The sequence below is a fragment of the Hypoxylon trugodes genome (assembly GCF_022578975.1).
Source record: "Hypoxylon trugodes strain CBS 135444 unplaced genomic scaffold F4822scaffold_3, whole genome shotgun sequence".
Taxonomy (NCBI): Eukaryota; Fungi; Ascomycota; class Sordariomycetes; order Xylariales; family Hypoxylaceae; genus Hypoxylon; species Hypoxylon trugodes.
This window is the reverse complement of record NW_026250018.1, coordinates 1,656,359-1,679,604: the sequence shown is the minus strand read 5'-3', so window position 1 is coordinate 1,679,604 and position 23,246 is coordinate 1,656,359. Positions and strand designations below refer to the sequence as shown.

Here is a 23,246-nt window from a genome sequence, read left to right as displayed (position 1 = left end):
TTCGGAAAGCAAGCCGCGATTCTATCATTCTAATTCTCAATGTTGCCATGTTAGATAACGATAGTATGAATGTATGCCAATTAATTATCCCTAGCGGTACTTAATAAATGCCGAAGTTGGTTACAGTGTATATCGTTCTAGGTCAATGGGGTGTGATGTCGTCTTCGACCCCTGGAGATATCGTGATCGTTGTGGGGTCGAGTGCGCCGCACCGGATAGTTCGTAGCGAGCTTGTCTGTAGTAGGATCGTTGCGATTGGAGTAGTGAGATCCTTGATTTGAACTATCGGGCTTTAGTATTTGTAACTTGCCAAAGTCCGTAAAAGTTCAAATTAGCACGATGATAAAGACAAAGACTTAGTGAAGATAGAGTAGCATGTTGGCTAAGAGCCAGCTATAGAGTATAGTACAACTTGCCCATATGATGATACCAAAATTTTTGTCATATTCTAAGTCACAGTAAAAGTCCAAAAAGACTTTGGTCCATCTACAATTGGTCTTATTTTGTACATGTATATATGATACATTAATATCAGCAAGGTATTTACCTGCGACCCATCTTCATACCATGGATCCTCTTGCTGTACTTCCATAAGCCTCTGTACTTGGGCTTCTGCCTCTTGGCTTCCCAACCTCTGGGCTTCTTGTCTTCCTTGAGCGAGTAGACTCTCTTGTGCTTGAACTCAATATCAGCACCCGGCACGCCAGCCCTCTCCATAACACCGGCCGTACCCTCATCCCAGACCGTTCGGAAGATGTTGAAGCCGACCGGGGTGAGGCCGAACTTATCCCGGTAGCTCTTAAGACTGAATCCGTCTCGGCTGGAATACAGCTCACGTAGCTTAGCAATATCTAGTTTCTCCCCAGGCTTTTGCTCCAATACAAACACCGATAATCGATGGTACGGTGCGCCCTTCTGAGAGAAAGCCGGAAGCCATCGCACGGCCAACTGAGAATCCTTGTCAGCCTGACCGAGAGGCAAGGAAGTCTGATTAGGAGAAATAGGAATGTTTGCCGCAAGGTAATGGCACCGCCTATCAAAAGAATCCGTTTCGGGGTTAGGGACATCCGAGTCCATAACTACGACTGAGACGAGACGCTCTCCAGGGTTAAATACTTGAACTCTTAGACGTGGTGGTACTTCCGTAATTCGAGAATCCAAAATATCACCAGGGGTGACCTTGATTCGTCGGAAGTAAAGTTCGACATCTGCAACAGGCTCAAATTTCGGCAGCACATCGGGTACAATGTGTAACTGCTGAATACGTTGCATGATCATCCGATAGGGCAAGCCACGCCACTTACGTTCAACATAGAAACGATAGATCGGCTTATCCATATCACCTATGAAATTATTAGTGCTCATAGCTCAAAAGAAATATGCGTTTAAACCCAAATATGCAAAAAGATAAAACCAAAAAATAATGCCCCAAGAAACAAAAAAAAAACATACAACACCGGGGATTCGCTGGTCGTCACCGACCCAACTACTGATCCGGCGGTATCTGGCTTATCTATGGGAGAGCGGACGGGATCCCGAGTTTTCCAGATCCTATGGTCGTATGTGAAAGACAGAACAATTATTCTTGCTTATATTCCCATCTGCACTTCACTTCCACTCCACGCTCGGGATTTTCCCGACCCCAAAAATATCCTTCGCCCCATAGAATGAAGCAAAATCGATAACCAAAAAATGCACCACAACCATGCAGCCATGTAGGCTTCAATTGCTGCGTATGAATAAAAAAAAATTGCAAAACGTACCTTGACCATCTTCGAATTTTCTCTTCACCATAGGATCATTGGCATCCGCCAAAATCTTCAATTTCTCCAAATAATTCCTCAAACTCGTCAATCGCATATTTTTCTTATGCTCGCCGCCGGGAACCTGATCTGCAGGTGTCTCTTCCAGCTTCTTAATCTTGGCTACTTCCTTCGCAATGGCCTCGAGCTTTTGCTTTCGGTCCTCCTGCAGAATCTTGCGCGCCTCCTGGAAACACTGGTAGGGTAACTGTTCGAAAGGAACATTCTCGGAGGTACGTAGAGCGGCTCGACGACGTCGCGATCCGACGGGCGGCGTACCCATACGGAGAAGCTTTCGCTCGGCCCAATGCGCTGTTGTAGTCTCTCGATCCATCAATCGTTCCTGCATGCGGATCTTCTCGGCTTCCTTCTCCTTTGCATCGGCATTGGCTTTTGCAGCGGCCTCTAGTTGGTTTATCGAAGTCGTCGACGATGTCGGTGGAGGAGGTGGTGGTGTAGACGTAGGACCCTCATCTTGCCGCGGTGCACTCCTCGAAAAAGACCGTGAAAATTGTGTTGTAGTTTGTATAAATAGTCTCTCTTGTCGGAGAGACTGTATGAGGGGTCTCGCGACCCTCTGACAACTCGACATGACTTTAATATGTCGAGACGTCGTGGTGTGATATTTTGAGTGTTATATCTTGAAAATAAATTCCAAGACTAAATCTTTTGAAGCTTCCACAAAGACCCACTAAAAACTAAGAGATGCGACATGTCAATTGGACAGTCCCCTCTATATATTCTTATCGATAAGCGCCACGATCTTTTAGTTCCACCTTCAATTTTTCCGGGCCTTTAATTGAGTTCCAAGTCTTCAATCTAAATCACCATCATCCCAATCCATTATCCGATAGAGCCCAATTGTGTCCCTGGGAGTTATCGGAGAGATGGCGAGCAAGGGCGTAAGAGGTCTCAATGAGGCCTTGAAAAGCCTGAGTCTATCATCACAAACATGCAGAGAAGCCGCCACAGTATGTTCAGTCTTACTTGACAATTAAGCAGAACGGTTCCTAATAAAATATAGCATCGAATACCAACGACATTCACGAGGTCAATGGCTACCGAAAGCCCTTTCCCTGACACAGCGACAACACAATACGAACATTGGCGACCACGTGCGTACATACATCCCTCCTACCCACCTCCTTCACCACGCAACAATACTAACACAATCTGTATCCAGCAACCACGATCCCAGTAACAATCTTCAACTTCCCCACCATGGAACCTCTCCGCCTCGAAGACTGGTCAGCAAAACACCTGCACCTCCCGCTCCGTCGAGACATTCTACACCTAGCCGTAGTCTACGAAGGCGACAACACGCGGCAAGGCACAGCATCCACGAAAACGCGCTGGGAAGTCGCCGGTTCGCACCGCAAGATGCGGCCGCAAAAAGGCACGGGCCGGTCACGAATAGGCAGCAAGCAATCCCCGATGCTTCGGGGTGGTGGAAAAGTATTCGGACCGCACCCCCGCGATTTCGGCACCGAGTTGCCTCGGAAAGTATACGACTTAGCCTGGCGAACGGCACTTTCGTACCGGTACCGTCGAGGCGAGTTGATCGTCGCGGAGGATGGTATGGAATTACCGTTGCCGGAGTGGTATACAGCGCAAGAAGCTGAGTTCCCGACGGAATTGCAACGCTCGCTTAAGGCGCATCATGTCAAGCAGATTATGGATTACCATGGTTGGGGACGGAGAGATGGAAGGAGTACGTTTATCACGACTAGCGCGCGGGATAATCTATCGACTGCGTTGGATGAGGAGCCGAATTATGGACGCGCGTTGGAGGTTGAGGATGTGGATGTAAAGAATTTACTTGAGTCCGGTCGATTAATTGTTGAGAGGGAGGCGCTGAGGCAGTTGCTCCAGGAACACCAGAGTGATCTTGTTGCGAGGGTTTTCGTGAATAAGAAGCTTGGAACGGCGGAATTATCGGCTGCGAAGGAAGTAGATGGTCAAGTGGTGGTGGCTTAAATAGATGCATACATGATCTATTTCACGAAGACAGGCGGAATGTAATCTACGATATCAATATATTTGGTTATATATTATACGAGATCTTTCGATGACCTCTGTAACTACAGATCTCCTAGTGAGATCGGTACATACTGCATATCAAAAACGTTAAAAGAATCCCTTCAATTTTACAATTCAAGATAGGTGAGTTTCTACTACATTTTTCCGTGTTCTCCAGCTCTTGCATCCAGAATCGAGAAAAAAAAGGAGGCAAAATAGGGGCATCATCGAGATTAACATGCAAACATAACACCAACCCAGATTCCGATAATCAATCCTTTATTTAACCAGTAATACAATTAATAGACACGGGATTTGTAAATCCCATATCCTCAAGAGCAAAAGCCTGTATGCATCCTATGGGGAAAAATCTCGCCACCCTTAACAGACATGACGTCGATCTTAGGTACCACTTACGCGGACCAGCGTGGCCGACATCCTAACCGTATCCGGACCGAAAAAAAATTAAGGGCGCCCCAACTTTTCTCATCTCCCATCTCCCATCTCCCGAATCGCTATTTTCTATTGTTGATCCCCGGGGGCCCTATTATGCCGGTAGAGATTCCCATCCCAAAGTTGGCGGGGGCGATAGTGTAGAGCGGGACGGCCCCAACCCCGATATAGAAATCAGGAAACGGGCCCTTATTACCAAATGAATGGCTGTGGGTAATCAACAGGCTGGGGAATGTGAAGTCATCAATGATACTCGTTCTAGCCTTGTGACGTTATGATGGAGTATACGATGTGGATGTTGAACAAATTAATTGTGATATAAAATAAATAAAATGATCGACTTGGATGTGATTGATCTCGATTTTATATATATCTACCTAGGTACCCAGTGTCAAGGAACTTATGACTCCTAGCATCACCCCTCCTCTCACTTTCAAAATCATCTTGCTATCTACATTCATTCATTCAGTAAACGGCTCTTTACAACAATATTTGCAAATTCTTGGATTTTACCTAGGATACATCTCAGGCGCCTATACACGTCTATAACTAGATCGATAATGCCTATGAGAGGTACTCCAGATAATACCTTCAGCACTCAGGCGCCGTAGAGAGCAGTATCTATGTTGCTACAAGGCAGACGAGCGAGCAATTTGTTTTCAAAAGATCTTCGTTCAATGTCGCCGTCACAAAAGCGTTTACGAATGTATAGCTCTAATGTCCACGACTGCATATTTACATCACCCAGGGCCCAGTCAGCTCGATTTACGCGGCGATATGTTTGAAGGCACACATATATATTCAAGTTCACGATCGTACGGTTCGTATAAGACACGACATCATGAAGCAACCACCGTCAATCGAAATATTTCGGCGTACTCGGTCTTTACATTGGAAAGAAGAGTTTTGGTAAACATCATGTTGAAAAAACACACAATCGAACCATTGCATCCAAATTTGAAGCTGACCGATATTCCGGAGTACTTATTGCTTTCTCCGGTATGGCAAGACTGACTTAGCATAGCATCTTGCCCAGACAAGGGCCGCAGCCGACGCTGGAATACCCACAGCAAGACAGTGTTCCGTAATTACGGTCTCGGAGGACGCTCCGTGGTCAATCATATCCTCGTTTAGTCATTGCCATCCCAGCCAATCCTATCCCACGTACCGTACTAGCGGAAGAGCTCACTTCCCAAATTCCCTCCCTTCTTCAAAACTTTGTCTCCCGGGCCCCCTCCTCAAAGGAAAAAAAAAAGATGAGAAGAACTAGAAGAATGAGAATTTGGGAACATCACTCGTTAAAATTCCGTTTTAACTCCACGAAAATCCACATATATTCGCCTTTTCCCCATCCCCAGTCCTTACAACAAGAAAAGCACACTGAATATCAACAGATGTATTTTATCGGGAATTCTGCCCGATACATTGTGGGCGAAGATGCTCGGACGCTATGTGCGCCAGACGCATAAAACGGTGTATCATCCAGGGCTAATGACACGAGAAGCAGTGCATGATTTTACATGTCATGATATAAAGCCCAGCATATGTCGTACGCATCCGGAAATCTATTTCTCCAACCATCGAGTATTTCGCCCTTAGCCTTCGGGGACCGTCGGATCTTGGAACACGTCATTCGCCATTGGTACGCTATTAAATCCGGATACATTTTCCGGTATTGAGTTGGGTATTTGATTCCCTGGGTATGGCTCTTCGACCGGGATCGATGGCGTAACTTGTGGAATATTCGGTGTTAGATCCGGACGATAAAAGACTGGCGAGTTTGGCATGAAATTTCCGGGAGGAAAAGATACACTGCCACGATGGGACGATGTTACTGGACTAATAAGCTCCGGCTCTGGAATATCTGGGTATCCAGTAGGGGAAGATATGCTTCCTCGATGACCGGCCAATCCGGGTGTAGTACCCAAATCAGCCAGCATCCGGTCGTACCGCTCACTCGTCCCCAGAACAAATTTCTTTGCCTCATTTTCGATCCATTTGTCGATATTGGGGTCGTTACAGCTGGCATGCTCCATAAGTTGCGATTTAATATGGGTAATTTCGTCTCTCAAGCTGGTATATTCCATCTGAAGATGGTTGTTTTGGCTTTCCAACCCAAATCTCGCCTCTTCCAAATCTGACACCCATTCCTTTTTCTTTTGGCGACATTTGGTCGCCGCAACCCGATTCCTCTCCAGGAATCTGTGTCGCTTGACCGTCTCAAGGCCCTGGGTTAAATATTCGTTAATGTGCTGTTTTCGTTGTCTCTTCTTGTTGGCGGGCGAAGATTTAGGCGGTGGAAAACCGTTGGTTATAGACGAATTTTCCCCCGATGAGCTCGACGCCTTTTCGGGAGTGAGGGTTTTCTTGGATGAACGAGTTCCCGACGTTTTCGACGATGTATTGGTTACTCCCGAGGATTCGGTTTCGGCCAGGTTGGATTGTGATGTTTTGTTTCTGGCACGGCTACTCGGAAGCCTCCTCGGGGTATGGGTGCGCGTTGAGTCCATCGGGAAAGGGTCTGGCGAACGAGACTTTAAGGGTAGTGCGTCAATAGAGGGATCGTCCGGGTCAACACTAGGCGATGTATCTTGGTAGGCATAATCTCGATCCTGCATACGCTGACTGGAAAATAGATCGTATTTGTCGTCTTCGTCGTCCTGTATGTTTTCACCGAAGAATTCGGGCGGCCTATCCATACCTATCGTAGCGCTGTGCACCGCCCTTGGCCTTAACGGGGCGATTAAAGACGCAGTTAGCGGGTGGGATATGCAAGACATTTATTATGTGGGACGGGGTATAGGTGTTTGGCCTCAGCTGCGAGTAGCCGAGAGATTCCCCAAACGCAGGCTACCCATTCGAGAAGTGAGCATCGAAGCGTTGAGGAGAAGATGGGCATCCCTCAATATTTAATGGCTTGGAAAGTTAACAGCCGGCGCTCCACCCCACCCAGGTACTACAAACGAGTGTGGCTTGTTATTGGGCCCCATCGAGGCCTACTATGATGGGATGGGCTCCGAGGGTTGCGAGTGTTGATGTCCAAAAGTAAGACTCGCGAAGTAACATGCTAAAATTTAGACAGGCATCGAAAAAGAAATCCAATGGAGACTAAGAAGAAAAAAAAAAAAAAAAAAGGAGACCAAGGAAGCAGCTGCAGATATGGAGGGCGGAAAGATAGGAAACAAAGGCAAAGTTGGTGGGAAGGAGGCAGGTGGCAGGCAGGTAGGCAGGTAGATCGAAGGTTTAGGTACCTGTATGGAACCTGTATGGAGGTAGGTAGGGGCGGTGTCGTGGGTCTTTAAGCTCACTACCTAGGTACGTAATAGAGGTAATTTATTAGCCATCAATACCCGTCGAAGCTTCTAAACCCAACCCTCCTTTCCTTGCAGCGAAATATGAACATGGGTAGCAATTACCACCAGTCTAGTCAACTTTTATTTCTTTGCACAAGCTTACATTGTATCTCTTAGACAAAACTTTCTTTTCTTCCCCTCCATTATTGAAAATTTCTCTCTCCCTTCACACCAGAAAATGACTGCTTATCAATACAGGCTTATGCTATCTGTACGCCTTGTTTTAGGTTGGGGTACCTAGGGTAGTGTAGCAGGGGCACATTTGCACGACGTTCCATGTGGGTTCAACGGCGCTTGGAAGTTGTGCTAAGGGGTAGATACTAATATTGAGCCGCAGGCCGAGGTTTAATCGTCGATTCAGCAGCAATTGTCCTTCGTTTTTCGGCCTTGCCCAGTTGTTATTTTGGTAAGAGAGAAAAGGGAAATAGCTGGTACTTGCATGTAGCCAAGCCAAGTATCAGCACGGGTGAACAGGATTCTCTAACATATAATTGTCTTTGCAGCCCGTCTAGCAAAGTACACATCAAAACTCGAGGAGTTACATCATATCACTACTAAAAACGTATAGATATTTGCCGAAGTACCTGAAGTATCCCATTTAGTTTGGATTTCCACCCCTGCGAGTCTAGAACAGCTAGCCTCTTTCCGGACCGTACAAAAAAAATTGAAGTGAATTGAGTTCAAACGACAAGTATGTCAGGAAAGACCCGAACGGAATTTAAACCTTCATGGCAACGGGAAGATTCTATTGGCTACCTAGCCTGTTCTAAGCCCGGAATTGGGACTGCAAGATTTAACTAGTAATGCAGAGAAACACGGAACCGCAGCATCCTACTGGAAGCCGATAGAGATGAAATCTAAATGCCTGTACGAGATTTTCGAGTTTGAAGTAATACCCATCTTCACCGAAAGATCGGGTGCATATTCCAACCGGACATAGTGGTCCGGAGTTGACATGTGAACCGGGATATCTATTTACTACCTAGGCATACATAGGGAACGGGGACGTTCTACGAATTCGAGGTCGATGGAGATGAAATTTGAACGTGGAATGATTTAAAGTTGACTAACGCTTAGGCAAATAGTCTAATTAGCACTTTGATAGAGCTAATTCTCCTCGTATATTCGGATCGGGTTGTTTACTTACGGGAGTGCTAGGTGAGAAACATGCAAATCCGTCTTTTAAGCTTCAGTCCTTACCAGAAAACGGATTCGATCCATACTTCTCGCGTGATTTAAGTCTCAATCGAAGAATAGAGTTTTATTCCATAAATATCCACTTGGGCAGGTATTCAGTTTTTGTGGCTTTATTCTGGTACGAGTGTTTGAATACTATGGAATTGTGCTGATGAGTTCTAGTTTGCGATTCACATCGCTGTTTAAGAGACAGCGTTATGCGCCTAATCCTACCTCATATAGGTTCCTAGCATACCTAAGTCCTAGGAACGTGTTCTATTTATTGGGGAATATTGAGATGAAGCATGGAAATGACTCTAGGCTAGGAGGAAACGTTTATACCTTGGAGTCCTCGGGGCGTCATATTCGGATATTACGAGCTGCAAGACTAGGAAGATCACGCTCATTTATTACCTGATTCTCCTTATGCTGTGAATGGCGGGATGTCCCGTAAAATTCAATTCGAATTGTATCGTTGAAGATTTGCTTCGAGTTGGATACTCTACTTGGTGCATTCGGCTCCGACTCGTTGGCACCGCTCTACCATGGTTGATCTTGGTTTTCTTTTTTGCCATACTTTGCATATCTAAATTGAGGAGGTAAGGATCTGTCATTTTACATGCAGAGTGTGCCGCAAATACAACGGATCCCTTAAGTTTGAAAATTTCGATTTTGTCGGTTCATCTTCCAGTACACCAATTGATGGCGCCGGACGACGATAGAATCTCTCCGGAGCTTCTGATTGGTTGATAGAACAAAGTAAATAAGTTCAGCCCCAACCGGGTTTGAGTCAGGCGGTGCTGCTGTGTAACCATGTAACGACGGAGACGCCTCCGAACATGGAAGCGGATCCGGTCCGTGGTAGATCCGTGAAGACCGTGCGTTTCTCCAAGTACGTACACAAGTACTTCTGTACTTGTATGGTAATGATGTACCTAAGTAGTTAGATACATACATACATACATAAACCTGTATCTATTTATCTTCTTGGCAAGATCTCCTCCCATTTTGCTTTTTGCTAGTGGATCCACAAGCAGACAGTATCGTGCTTGATGATTGGCTTACCTAAGTACATTAAGTTTCGCCCGTCAGCTTCTTCTCCCGCTTTTTAGTTTTCAGCTTTCCAGTTACATCGTAACTAACAAACTGTCCCTCTTTCGACGCGTCGCGCCTTTTTGACCTAAAACAACTTTATAACTTAATCTTTTAACACAATCTCGGGCGTTAGGGAAGACAAAGATCATCTACGATTCATTGAAAAGAATTCTAGACTTTTCAATGCGATTCCTGGCTTAAGATCATACCTGAATCTGCGGGAACCTTGACTGCGAGCCGTCATGGAGTCGACTTCAACACCCCGCATTTCCGCGGCGCTCATGGATTCGTATGTTGGCCAGAACGTTATCATCGTGGGCAAGGTACAACAGCTTCGGGGTGACACAGCGTTCCTCGAAGCCGACGGGCAAATTCAAGCCAACCTGAACAGAGTAGGTCGATTCGGTTCCAATGCTTTCGCCTTCTCTCCTTGCATATTAGGGTCGGGGGTTCTTACAAGAGACACCGACTACCTACCTAGGCTGCCTAGATTGCATTTCACGCCTCCCCAACCACAATATCGGCGCACGTGATGGGTGATCTAGGCTAACATTTCATCTAGGACTGCCATCTTATGGTTGGTAATGGCGCTCAGATCATTGGAAAAGTAAATCCAGACCTGACTATTAAGGTACTGAACGCCATGGATCTCGGAAACAATGTTGGTATGTATCCCAGCTGCCGTCTCACCGGTCAAGATTTTTCATCTCGCTTGACCGACCATCATACCCCGACCACCTAGTTTCATATCTATCTCACTCAATCTCACCAATCGAATCTATTCTTAGTTCTCGCTTATCTTGATTACATATGCCATGTATCATTTCCCTTTACAAGAATGATCCCCCACCAAATACCCAGGTATTTTAGTATCCAATAGCTAATATTGTAGACTACCAAATCTGCCAAAATGTCGTTGATGTTACACATCAATTCAAGGATATTTTTGCGTATTCCGACCGAGGTGGTATGAACTGACGATTTGCGCGCGGACGCGTGTCTTTGGGGTGGCCGACTGGCTCCCAGCAGCACCAGCAACGACAATCATTGTCTCAGCAGTTGCAACCTCAGCCTGAATCTGTAGCCCGACCTCAAGAAAAACAAAAAGAAACAGTTCCCGTTGCTGAAATTACTACCAGTTCTGCTTCTGTCGTTGTTAGTCGTTCTGCTTCTACCTCACTTAGCTCTGAATACTCCCAACCCTCTCGAGTGATAACCCCGCCAATTAATGAGCTTTCTGAGCTGTCTATACAAGGGACGTCGCAATCCCCCCAGTCCACCGCCCAGCCGTCAATTCTTCACAATACACAATGGTCTCCACATGCGCAAGAAAAGCAAGATACACAATATACCCATTACACGATAGAAGAAGAAGCAACTTCTTCACACCAACGACTGCAGAATAAAAACCGCAGTCCACGTCAACCCTATCAGGATTATATGATGTCAGGGCCGTATCTTGAGAAAGGCAGCAGCACTAGCAGCCCCCAAAGATCTCTATCTTCATCCCCATCTCCAATTCGTCCACCCGCTCCCGTGTCACCAGAATCATCCGAATACCCCTCATTAATATGGCCCTCTCCCCCGCCTCGGCCTGTACGACCACGTGGACGCCTCTTTCGCACCAAATCTGGTAACTTGGCGACTGCAGCAGAAATCCGTCGGCGTAAGAAAATAGAACTTCATGCTGATGAATTACTAGACATGATACTCGAGGACTTTGGTGGTTACAATGGGTTATATGATGTCATTGCCTTTAGCATGGATGAGGTTGGTCGCTGGCGTATCATAAGACAGGATTCTCCAGAGGTGGAACCCTATGAAAACCGTGACTGATAGATATATGGACATACGTAGATTGGCCCTTTCTCTTTTTCTCTGGGTTGGGTTGTCAAGTGAGGGTTTTCGGTAATAAAAAAAATGAACCTTAAGACATACCTGGAATCGGCGAATGTGATTAATTATACGGTCGCTTGACTTCATCACCGGCGTATTGTAGTGAGTTACATGCCGTAAATTTGGCTGATTTTAAGGTAGGTCTTGTTAAGATATACTGCTTGATTGAGTGTGGTTACTCGCAGTTTTGTTCTATATAGCATCCGACCGTGTGCTAACTAACATTAACTGTACGCTCTGCACTGTACCCACACCGATACTATTCACATCATACCCGTCAATCCCTTAGCATTCACAACAAGAAGCAGTACAATTCACTTATACAGACACATTCAAGATAGTAGCAATGTAATGTATTTATATCCATACGTATTTTCCTTTAGTTGCGTGAGCAACTTTTTCCTTCTCCCGTCCTCTCCCTCTTTTGGGCTTAACAAGCCAATCATCGTACTGCACTGTATGCCTGTTCCTTTCTCCTGTCTTATCACCAAAGCAGTGCGTTCGCAGAAAAACGCCGTCTCAAAAGCGCCTGAATTCATATACCGGGGTATCTCGTAGACTCTACGTCTCTCCTTCCCTCACTCCTAAGGAGGTACCGTCTCCAACTCAAGAGGATCGCAGGAAAAACAATGATGCTGAGAACGATGCATATCAAGAAAGGAAAAAGACCCCAAACCGGGGTCATTGTTGTGATGCCAATAAATCTCGTCCTAACGCCTGCCCTGAAAAGTCGTATGTATGTATTAACACAAGGCTGTCATAATGCGTAAATGCAAGAATCAATGGCTATCTTGTTGCTCGACATCCCAGTCTAGCATATTCATGCCGCTAGTCGGCTGGTTGTCGTTTTGATAACTCATATCGCCACCTAAATTTGTATTGTTTTCATATCGATTTTTCCCAGGCGTCTGTGACCCGAATAGACTCACGTTAAGTAGACTACCGAAGTCATGAGGCTGGATATCGTTGCCATCAATTGGCAGTAAATTGTTGTAATCCATCTCAAAGTGAGGGGACGATGAATGAGGCATAACGAAGTTGTTAGCTTCAGATATTAGCTCATTGATAGATCTCGATAACGGCGAATCGAAGACCTGGCCATCAAATAGGTGAGACGGCATTAAGTCGTTCGACAAATCACGTCTAACATGGGAACCGGGGCTTCGACTCGGGCTTTGCTCCATTGTTAGGAAATGACTTGGGGAGACAACGGACCTCACCGAGCGTCTAGACCTAGTAACGCTTCTAGTGATTGGTCGATGGCTCGGGGTCGGACGTGTGGGAGTCTTAAAAGGACCACTGCTGTGGACCTTAGGAGGTGGTGTAGATGGTCGAAGTGGGGTGCCGAATATATCGGACATGTCATAATCTGTTGGCAACTCTTCATTGGTTGCTGGGTTGTTTTCTTTGTCTAGTGGGCGTTCGCCTTTGGCATTGAAACCAGAGGAAGTTTGCACGATATTGACGGCAACTTCACCCAAGATTCTCTGCTCTCCATCTTTTCGTGGAGATGGGAATAGCAGCCGACGAGTACCTCCTAGATCGTTATCAAGAGTAATAGGGCTTCCCGGAGTACCACTTCCCCGAGAATGCGTCGAGCCTCGACAGATCACTTCCAAGTCTGCCCCCTCACATCCCCTAGTTGAATTCTTTTCGTGATTTGGGGCTTTCGTTATCAAGTCCTGTAAAGATGTGGGGCCATTCGGTGGTTCGATAGGATCCGTTGGCAGACATGCCTCGGAAGTCAGGTTCGGTTGAGAATCGCTCTTAGTGCGGGCCTTCTTTGAACGCGAAGGTCCAGAGCCATTGGCCCTCTTCTTCCGCGTTTGTGATAGCCTCTGCTCGTCCTTTTCCCACTTTTCCGCCGGTCTGTGACCCTTAAATTTGCTAAACCAAATGCCACAAGCTACGAATTGTCAGTATACCGGGATAACGTGGCACCTTTACTAACTAGCACTTACGATTGCAGAGTAGTATTTCAGTCCACTCGTTCTTATTCTCGTTTGCCGCCAATGATTTCTTTATCATTTCATACGAGGTCGCGTTGCCTTCATCATCTCGCTTAAGAATATTGATTGCAGTAACGTGGCCAGCCTCCCCTGAGAATTCGTATTGCTCAGGTACTCCCGCATGAATTTGCTTCCATATCTTTCGCCAGGTCGGTGTCTGTATGGCACCACAGTTTTGGCAGAAAGAAGGAAGCTGGCCCCGAGAGATAGCTTCCTCTAACTTTTGCTTGATCGATTGCCTTTTCACGAAGTTCTTATTAGATTTCCCATCCGCAGGTCCGATCATATCAGTCTGAGGATGAGCTGGCTCTGATCGTGGTTCCGGGAACGTCAATTGGGCAAAAACTGGGTCACTAGCAGGCACCGCTGGAAGTTCCGGCTCTGTAGGTAGATCCTGACTAGGCTGAGGGAGTGCGGGTGGTTCCATTCGGCTTTCAGTTGTCTCCACGGTTGGTTGCGCATCATCAGGGTTGGGTAGGTCTTCAGCAGGTGGAGCAAACAATTGGTCGTCGAGGCTTTGCGACTCAGTATGTTCTTGAGACGGATCCTCCCCAAGATCGTTTATTGACATCATCTCCAACTTCACACTCTCCCCTTGCGTAGCTTCTTCTGGCGTCATTGCCTTTTCTGCCTGTCGTTCCTCAACCACTTCCGACTCTAGCCTTTCTAATGGAGCTTCACGAAAGGGCGCCTGACTAGGAGGCTCAGACACTACCGGCGTCCTAGCGTGCTCACTGTTTTTTCGGCTAAGATGAGGAGGGTTATATATCGAGGTTTGAGGTAGTAGTTCAGGAGGTCCGGGCGTCTCGGTATGAATAATGAGATCAGTTTGAACCTTGGGTGGCGCTTTTTTCGCGCGACTCTTACGTGGCTTTGGTTTGGCCACAATAGGAGCTTGAGGCGCAGGATTTACGGGTATTATGCTAATCCGATCGTCCTCAAGTCGGCTGTCCTCTATTCCGCCGCTCATATAACCTGAATCAGGCTGTATTGCGGCTGAAGGCATTGGGGGTAAGATGGGACTCGAAGGGGCCGGGCTGGAGCGTACACTATACCGTGCAGACCGGGGAACTGGAGGCGATGATCCTATATCGGCGGGACTAGCTTCGTCAGAATACATCTGAGAGGGTGAAACGCCAGCAGATTCTGCAGGAGATCGAGCATCGGGGCCGTAAGACCCAGATCGGTTGGGGTCAAGATACGAAGATGTGAATGAACGATCCATTCCTGGGCCAGAAAGCGATTCGCGTCTTAAACCGCTTGAAGCCATGGGCCGGGCTTGAGGGAAGCCTGGCATACGTTGGTCAGGAACTGGCGTCGGAGCTCGTGGGATTTCTTGGATAGGATTGCTTGCGGATGCTTCCCCTGCTATGGCTATAGGGCGGAAATTCCGAAGAGATCCTGAGGTGCTAGCAGCTACTCGAAGTGATTCCGCTGCTGATCCAAAGGTAGCCGTATTGCTACGCTGTACTTTAGTCGTCGTAGCTCTCTTCTTAGTTCGCGGGGGTCCGTCGTCCGCATCAGTGCCGTCTTCATACCCGGATGTACTACCTTCAGCTGGAAGAGGCTTTTTACGGGGACGTCCTCGAGGTCTTCCTGAGGGAGGGCGACTCGATGCTCTAGAAGCAGGCCGCGATTGGGTCTTAGCCGGTTTAGGGGGAGCTGGTGCCACGGCCAATTCCTCAGTGACCATACCCTGCTGCATCTCAGGAATGCCAGTAGGTGGTGTAGGCATTAATGCTTGAGGTTCTCTCGTACTTGATCCCGCCGAACCCGGGCGGCTTCCAAAAGCGGGTGCTGGACCTTGGCTGTTTGGTCTAACGACATCATTCCTAGCCTGATAGTTCGAATGTGCAGGTGGTAGAGGTTGGATAGGCTGAAAAGATTGAAACGGCGTAGGAATCGCTGTTACCATGTTGGTAGGTGGTCCTACGGGCTGGTTCATGTTGAGGTTGGATTGGCGGAAGGAATTCCATTCGCTACTCTCCGAAGGAGTCGGCGTGGATGTTCGTTGGCTCATAGTCGGTTCATCATTGGCTCTCGGGGGCGGTGCCTGGCTATTATTCCGGGCGATTCTCGCAACCGCAGTTAACTTCAGTCGAACCTCAAGAGTCTCCCTAGCACCTTTTCCAAAAATAGCAAGTACATTTTTCGTGATACGCCCTGTCACCAATTGTGCTTGATCCGACGGGTTACATGGTTGGTCGAGACCCCAACTAAGCATGCCCTGTCCAACCAAAGGAGTATCGGGTTCGGAATAATCGTAGGCGTAAACTGTATAATCCTTTTCACTATCACCAACCAGTTCGGGGCTGCATTGAGCAACGGCCTGTAGGCATGTTTTCAGGTCGACCACTCCAATTGAATTCTGTTCGTCTAAGGGAATCGCTTGAACGTGAAGAGTATGAGGCCACCGCGCCAAGCAGCGTTCTTGGGAGCCTTTATCGAATGTGTATTGGACTTTCACTAAAAAGTATTGATGAGTATTGGGAGCGCTTCAAAATTCACTACAGTACTTACAGCCCATAGGTCTAATTTGTAGACCATAATCATCAGCTGCCGGGGTATTGTTTCCCCATGGAGAGTTGTGACTGGCCATGTTGGCTGTAAAAGGCCTTCTGGTTTCGCCGAAATCAAGTATGTGCAAATTGGTTCAATTGAGAACCTGTAATTGGGAAGTGAAACTACCAAATAGTGAAGGATATTTGACTCGAAATAAAATATCGAACTTGTCAGAGGCGTTTCATCGTCACGGGCTGGAGAAAGTGTGTCTTTAATCGCAAGTTTCTTCTAACAAGCGGCGCCGACAAGCTTGAGAAAGATAGGAATGAATCGAATAGTGAATTGGAGATGATTAATTAATAGGATAGGAACTCGATTCTTCGATCAGAATTGATCGAGAAACGAGATGTATCTACTCCCAATTGCAGTCGTAGATATCGGACAATTCTACAACAAGGGATGTAGATAGTTGAAAAGGTAGAAAGGTTGAAGGGGGGATAAGAAGTTGTGGATTGGCTGGTTTAAAGGTACGAGGTACAAGTTAGGTGGAACAATTTATTAGGACGCCAAAGTACCACCGGGCAACGCGTTTTGGTGTACGGCGGGACGTGGAGATTCGCGCTAGTGTATGTAAGTTTTAATGCACGCGTTGAGGAAACGTGCATACGTCGCGGATACACAAGACGCACAAGACGTCACATCCGGGTGGCTGGGCAGAAAGCTTGGGCCACACTGGATAATAGCCGATTCATGTGGGGCCGTTGGTGCACGGCCCACCTTTTACCGATTGCAAAGGAAGCTAGAGCCTATCAGATCCAACATAACTTTTAAGGAGGGAAGACACCACCGTCGGCAGCCCGAATTCCTCTTCAAATAAAATAGAAATATGTTGTTGGATTTTTGGCATTTTTGGAAGAGGGGAAACCGAGGTACTTTTTATACTTGCCGAAATTCCCGTGAAACCCCCCACAATTTTTTACAATTTACAAATGAGTCAGACGATAAGGGGGGTTATACACCATACACCTAAAAAAGTCTTGTCAATCATTCCACGAATGCCTTTACGTACTCCAACACAATTGAATAGGTTGGTAAATACCATGGCATTTATCCATCTCAGACATACACCTGTACCCATGCATCCATCCACATAATGCATAATAGACCAACCCAATCCTACCTATATTGGTTGACTTTCGTACAAGTTCATTCATCATTGGGGGCATGCTGATTGCTCCTAGGCAACGATGGCCCATATTATACATGAAGATTTGGTATACCATCGAATGGTGTTTCTTTATTCATATATCCATTCCGCCAAGCCATCTTCGTTGATGGCGGTCTTCCTAGCTAGGATCTCACCCACAATCTTGCTAATGCCTTGTCGACCCCTCCGTCTCTGCACTAATGCCTCAAGGATTTCACGACGCTTGTACCGGCCCTCGTCCACAAGAGCTTTGACCTCTGCCTCTGTAGGTACACCAAACGTCTCGTAAGGGTATTCGTTGAAATCCCTATCGGTCACCAATTTCAACTTTGGAGGCGAGCCAGACAGCGGGAAGAACGATTCGGCAACGTTGCTACCTGGTTGAATATCCTCTAAGCTAGCGGGCTGCCACTTCGGTTTCGGTTTCGGTTTATCTTTTGAAATTAGTAGTGATGTAACCCCCTCTGTAAAATCAGGATGAGCCATGAATTTGGACGCGATTTGGTATTCCCTATCAAATGTCTCGGCAATAGACCATTCGCGCCCTACCCGCATCTGCCTAAGGGCCACGTGAACAGATGTTGGCGATCGCTGATGTAGAGTGTTTAGCGTCTTCTCAGCCCATTCTTTCGTGGAACCTTCTTCTTTCTTGAGGGAGGCTATTATGTCCTCGACCTTATTGTGGCGGAAACATCGATCAATAGCTTTCCGAAGTTCGCCTCCCAGTAGGATTGGGTCTCCATGCGGTAAACCCGTCGCATATTCCTCGATGGTCATCTCGATAATCGACAGACGTTCATGTATGTCGGCAAGATCACTAAAACGCAATTCAGCCAACCGCGACTCCAAGCCCGGCAAACTCGTCGAGTGTAAGTAGTGCGTCGCAACCCCAGAATAGAACACATTTGCCCCTGTTAATCGATCGCTTGTAAGGGCCAAGTATGTGCCCACAGACCCCGCCATTCTTGGCAGGAAGAATGAAGCACCAACGTCAGGGAAAAATCCTATCGTGGTTTCCGGCATGGCGAATACGGTCCTCTCGGTCGCAATTCGGAATGGGGCGTGAATGCTAAGTCCTACACCACCACCCATAGTAATACCGTCCATAAATGCGACATATGGTTTTTGGTAGGTTGCGATATAGTGGTCCAATTGATATTCCAGAGCAAAGTAGTCCATTGATTTGCGTTGGCCTTCTGGTCCTTCTCTGTTCTGTATTGCCAATGCTGTCACATCGCCCCCCGCACAAAACGCCTTTTCGCCAGCACCCTTCACAACAATTACATTTGCCATATCCGACTTTTCCCACTCGACTAGTCGGGGGAATATCTTTCGGATCATTGAGGCGTTGAGGGCATTAAGCTTATCAGGTCGGTTAAGCTCGACGGTCCGTAGACCATATAAATTGTTGAAGAGGACATCGCGGGGTTCGTCCGTATCTAGCTCCTTAGGGACTGCGCTAATAGGACTTGTGGACATCTATATCGAAAAATTAGTGATGTATTCGTTTGTTTTTGGTGAGGATATTCTATGCATCATACTTGTGCTCGTCCTGCAACTCCTTGGTTTAATATCTTTGCTCTTAATGGCATTGTAGAGCTAGTTCTCCAACAAGGAGAGGTAGCAGTGGTAGCTGCTGACCCAGCCCTCCTTATTAAAACACGGAAAGACATCTAAATATTTTTCTTCTTCTCGATGCGCGACCCCGAAGCTATATGCGCATCGAGAGACCCGAGTTGACAGGCAGGTTTAATAGGGTAGAGAGTTGAATGACAAGCCGCGGGTTTTCAATGCAGTCGGAGCGGGTATGCTCGGTCCCAAATTTTATTACTCCGAGCTCTTTGCCGGAGTTTTATCAAGTCAAGGTACGTACTGATAGCATAAGTACCCAGGTACTTAAATCTGCATCTAAGTGGGGACCTCTTAACGCGACTCTAGCTTGAATAGGACCAATCAAATCCTTCCTCTCCATATTATACAATGCACCAAAGACTTGGATATTTCTTGACCGAACATTTCAGCCTTGCGCCAGCCTTAATCAACTTGCTGCCATTCCATTCAATAATCCAACCACAGTCAACATGGCGGACACAAAGATCCAGTAAGCTTGAGATCGCATATCACGCTGACTTAAGTATACAAAGCTAATGACTTTTGATTAGGGAGCTTCTAACGAAGCCGCGCAACGAATTGACGTAGGCAACCCACCCCACGCACCGCGATTCCTCTTCATCTCTAACGCGCGAATACAGGGAATACGAGATCTCACTTCTCGAAGAGCACGAATTCAGCGCCGGCCCTCTCTCCATCCTCCAAACCGCAGTCCGAAGTCACACCCAAGTCCTCATTTCCTGCCGCAACAATCGCAAGCTCCTAGCACGTGTAAAGGCGTTCGACCGACATTGTAATATGGTGCTAGAGAACGTCAAGGAGATGTGGACAGAGACGCCGAAGCTTTCGAACGGAAAGAAGGGGAGGCCGGTCAACAAGGACCGCTTCATTAGCAAGATGTATGTCATACGGAATCAATAATGTTATGATATAATGACACTAACATGGTATCTTCCACAGGTTCCTAAGAGGAGATTCGGTCATTCTAGTTTTGCTAAGTTAGATGGGCGAAAGAGGGGTACAGGAAATAGTAATAATCCGAGCCGTTTTATACGACATATTGTTCATCACAAGAACGCCAAAGTGGGGGTGATAGGTTGCGAAGACCAGGACAGTATCCGAATGCAATGATTTGCCTTGCAGGAGTGCCCTTTTAGCGACGATGGCTGCCTAAGGCCATTTAGGAGGAATATACCGAAGAACACAGCAAGTTGTTTTGATGAGATGAACCAAAAAAAGATACTATTAAATCTGATTATATTTTCTCGATCCCTAGTTGCCCCCGATTATCATTACAAACGATTGCGAGTGAATACTGATTATATAGCTTCCCAACCCTCTTCATCAGATTTTATCCCAGCCAAGCCTAAGAAGAAACTTGCCAGTCCCCAAGCACCAGGGTCGGGTACTTGTTCAAATCCAGTGCCTCCAACATAAACTGCTCGGCCTAAGCTAGGAACCATGCCCTTAGTGTCCTCTGCACCCTTCTTCGAGGCCTCAGCTGCCTTCTTAAGATCGCCAGTCTTTCCCAGAGCATCGACGAATGGATATAAGGCATCTACCAAAGTTCGGTCACCTGGTCTAGCAGGTGTATATCTTGATAGTGCGTCGCAGCTCTGCTTAAGGGCACCAGCCCATACCTGTGGAGAAGCATCGCCTGGCGAGAGTACTCGGAGCGAGTGTACGAGAGCATTAAGAAAAATAGCAAAGAGTGCACCCGAAGTGCCGTCCATTTCCATTTCGACAACCGAGACAATACGAGCGACATCGATGACGACATCACCCGTTAGGGTAGTCTCCTTTAAGTGTTTGAGAACCGCTGTAGCAGGTCAGCATTATTCGATTATAGCCGGATATTTCCATGGTTAACTCACCCTCGGCACCACGCTTTAGGCCGATTCCACAATCGCCATCTCCAACCACAGTATCATACCTCGTTACTTCTGGCTCAACCGCAACAAGCGCTTGTAGACCAGCAGTTAGAGATTTGCTAATTGCACTTGCATCAGCCTTGAGGCCACTTGGCTTAATGCTCTGGTCAGATCCCGTGGCGCCTTCCCTGGCAGCGGTGTTCTTCGCTTCCCAAGTAGTCTTCTGTATCGGTGCTGCCCAACCGGTCGCTTCGCACGGATAGTCCAAGAGCTCGATCATGCTCGGTCCGCCGATATCCGTGTTAACCACATTTAGTAGTGAAATGCTAAATCCCAATCCATTCAAACTCGTCACTATAGTTTTTGGGGTCAGCAACCCACAACTGGAGAAGACTGTTGCTTCTAGAAATGTACTCACTGTATGTCCCACTCAAGATCCTGACTGGCTGGATACCCCAAGAACCTAGCTGTTTCACAACTTCTGCAGTGATACCGCCCAGTTCGAGGACACTAACGCCACCGAGATTGTTCACAAGTAGGACCACTTCATTGGAGTTCACGTTGAGGAAAGCTCTATCCTTGTCGTTTTGGTCCAATAATTGCGATAGCATCGTGCTCACCAACTCCGGAAGCTCAACTTTCGCTCGCCCCGAGCCGGCCTCGTTGTGGATACCCATGCCGATCTCCACTTCATCAGCTTGAAGGCTTTCAGCGGAGTTCGGATCCGGTGCTGCTCTCCCAGGTACGTGAACATGCTCGAGACTAGCACCAACGCTCACCAGATTGGCGGCAGTGAGTTTCGCAACTTTGTAGACTTCTTCGAGACTGCGCCCCTGAGCTGCGAGAGCGCCGGCGATCTTGTGTACTAGTACCGTTCCTGCAATTCCTCTACGACCCACCTTGCCCCCCTTTTCCCTTCCGACGCCGACGTCGTCACCGACTACAAGCATCTCGACGTTGAGACCGGCGGCTTTGGCCTTCTCAACCCCCATACCGAAGTTAAGGACATCGCCTGTGTAGTTCATGACAGTGACTAGGATGCCTTTATCCGTGTCGACTCTTGAAGTTATAGCCTTGCGAATCTGCTCTGCGCTAGGCGATGCGAAGATAGTCCCCGCAACAGCTGCGGAGAGGAGGCCCTTTCCAACAAAGGCACCGAAACTAGGCTCGTGGCCACTTCCACCACCGCTAATAATAGAAACCTGAGAGGTTTCATCGCTAGGTCTTCTATAGACAATTTTATTCTCAGCGTCCAAGGCCACGGAAGGGTTAGTAAAGGTAAGGCTCTGGAGGGCCAAGTTCACTAAGAGGGTGGGGTCGTTGATGAAGTGCTTTGCCGACATCTTGTAGAATGGGCGCTGCGTGAATTTCACTTGATGCGAACGTGGAACATGTGAAGAATTGAAAATAGTTTCAATGGACTCGGGCTAGTATATATAGATTATTGGAGATACAGAAAATGAGCAAGCAAGCAAACAAGAAGAGGTGCCGTCTTCGACCTGAGTGGCCCGAACACCAGTCGGCTTGGTATTAGGTCAGGATGATGACTTGCTCGGCTTTGAACATCCATGCATGACAAAGTAAAGTGCGTGGAAAAAAGTCAGAGGGTAGCGGTACCGTCTGATCGGAAAAGCAAATCGTAGGAACGCGGGGTCGTATCGCGGGGTTTTTCCTGTGCAGGTCAATCGCTAGTACTAAGGTACTAGTCGGGCGTCTAGACGGCATCTTTCCGATCTTCCTTTGGGGTTTCCTAGAAAATAGACCGGAAAGAGGATTCCAAGTTAGTTACGTAGGTAGTTGCCTTCTATAGCGTCGGATATCGTCACGGCTACTGATATTGAGCATGTGCACTCTGATTCGATATGGATGTGTACTTAGGCAGGTACCAAATGACGTTAGCCATCTTGGTATACTCTCAAGCGCTAAGGTGGTACGTACGGAAGTCATTCCCAAAGCCGTGTAACCGGCCAAACTTTGAACCTGCTGAAGTACTGAAGGCATGGCCTAGAGTTAGGATAGGAATAGTATCAAATGGGCAAAGTTTGAAAATATGTGATAATATCCCTCTTGACCTAACAATTAAATAGTATACGATTGATGCACCACCCCCTTAAATACCATTATAACAGGAAGTGGTGATATGTATATAATTTCCCCCAAGTTTATTAGTTCGTTAATTCTACTCAAACAGAAAGAGCATACCAAAAGAAACTCACCGTGTGTTTATATCTTCTCTTAGGACCATGTCATAT

At 47.1% G+C, this 23,246-nt stretch overlaps 9 protein-coding genes across 9 annotated transcripts; 3 read left to right on the top strand and 6 right to left on the bottom strand.

Moving 5' to 3' along the window:
* Positions 1–356: 356 nt before the first annotated feature.
* F4822DRAFT_169204 (PEBP-like protein) lies at positions 357–1,593 on the bottom strand. Its single transcript, XM_051453264.1, has 2 exons — positions 1,453–1,593; positions 357–1,343 (listed from the first exon to the last, which is right to left on the bottom strand). The coding sequence occupies exon 2, from the start codon at positions 1,336–1,338 to the stop codon at positions 544–546; it is 795 nt and encodes a 264-aa protein (XP_051316772.1). The 5' UTR covers positions 1,339–1,343; positions 1,453–1,593; the 3' UTR covers positions 357–543.
* Positions 1,505–2,454, bottom strand: F4822DRAFT_395107 (uncharacterized protein). The gene has a single exon (XM_051457414.1). It carries the CDS (start codon positions 2,392–2,394, stop codon positions 1,723–1,725), a length of 672 nt encoding a protein of 223 aa, XP_051316771.1. The 5' UTR covers positions 2,395–2,454; the 3' UTR covers positions 1,505–1,722.
* A 136-nt stretch (positions 2,455–2,590) lies between these two features.
* F4822DRAFT_169116 (ribosomal protein L4) lies at positions 2,591–3,951 on the top strand. The gene is made up of 3 exons (XM_051453263.1): positions 2,591–2,773; positions 2,827–2,917; positions 2,986–3,951. Exons 1-3 carry the CDS (start codon positions 2,690–2,692, stop codon positions 3,777–3,779), a joined length of 969 nt encoding a protein of 322 aa, XP_051316770.1. The 5' UTR covers positions 2,591–2,689; the 3' UTR covers positions 3,780–3,951.
* Positions 3,952–5,869: 1,918 nt separating this feature from the next.
* On the bottom strand, positions 5,870–6,973 carry F4822DRAFT_426848 (uncharacterized protein; the record flags this gene model as incomplete). The annotated part of the gene is made up of 1 exon (XM_051460640.1): positions 5,870–6,973. The coding sequence occupies one exon, from the start codon at positions 6,971–6,973 to the stop codon at positions 5,870–5,872; it is 1,104 nt and encodes a 367-aa protein (XP_051316769.1).
* A 3,167-nt stretch (positions 6,974–10,140) lies between these two features.
* F4822DRAFT_426847 (uncharacterized protein) lies at positions 10,141–11,734 on the top strand (the record flags this gene model as incomplete). Its single annotated transcript, XM_051460639.1, has 3 exons — positions 10,141–10,290; positions 10,461–10,559; positions 10,925–11,734. 3 exons carry the CDS (start codon positions 10,141–10,143, stop codon positions 11,732–11,734), a joined length of 1,059 nt encoding a protein of 352 aa, XP_051316768.1.
* Positions 11,735–12,453: 719 nt separating this feature from the next.
* On the bottom strand, positions 12,454–16,709 carry F4822DRAFT_169018 (uncharacterized protein). Its single transcript, XM_051453262.1, has 3 exons — positions 16,324–16,709; positions 13,756–16,269; positions 12,454–13,700 (listed from the first exon to the last, which is right to left on the bottom strand). Exons 1-3 carry the CDS (start codon positions 16,400–16,402, stop codon positions 12,574–12,576), a joined length of 3,720 nt encoding a protein of 1,239 aa, XP_051316767.1. The 5' UTR covers positions 16,403–16,709; the 3' UTR covers positions 12,454–12,573.
* An 893-nt stretch (positions 16,710–17,602) lies between these two features.
* On the bottom strand, positions 17,603–19,104 carry F4822DRAFT_436588 (ClpP/crotonase; the record flags this gene model as incomplete). Its single annotated transcript, XM_051462322.1, has 2 exons — positions 17,603–18,991; positions 19,054–19,104. The coding sequence occupies 2 exons, from the start codon at positions 19,102–19,104 to the stop codon at positions 17,603–17,605; spliced, it is 1,440 nt and encodes a 479-aa protein (XP_051316766.1).
* A 386-nt stretch (positions 19,105–19,490) lies between these two features.
* F4822DRAFT_168820 (small nuclear ribonucleoprotein Sm D2) lies at positions 19,491–20,284 on the top strand. Its single transcript, XM_051453258.1, has 4 exons — positions 19,491–19,613; positions 19,675–19,707; positions 19,765–20,022; positions 20,084–20,284. Exons 1-4 carry the CDS (start codon positions 19,594–19,596, stop codon positions 20,124–20,126), a joined length of 354 nt encoding a protein of 117 aa, XP_051316765.1. The 5' UTR covers positions 19,491–19,593; the 3' UTR covers positions 20,127–20,284.
* A 64-nt stretch (positions 20,285–20,348) lies between these two features.
* Positions 20,349–22,587, bottom strand: F4822DRAFT_168833 (dihydroxyacetone kinase). The gene is made up of 3 exons (XM_051453259.1): positions 21,413–22,587; positions 20,998–21,348; positions 20,349–20,942 (listed from the first exon to the last, which is right to left on the bottom strand). The coding sequence occupies exons 1-3, from the start codon at positions 22,335–22,337 to the stop codon at positions 20,443–20,445; spliced, it is 1,776 nt and encodes a 591-aa protein (XP_051316764.1). The 5' UTR covers positions 22,338–22,587; the 3' UTR covers positions 20,349–20,442.
* Between the last annotated feature and the right edge of the window lie 659 nt (positions 22,588–23,246).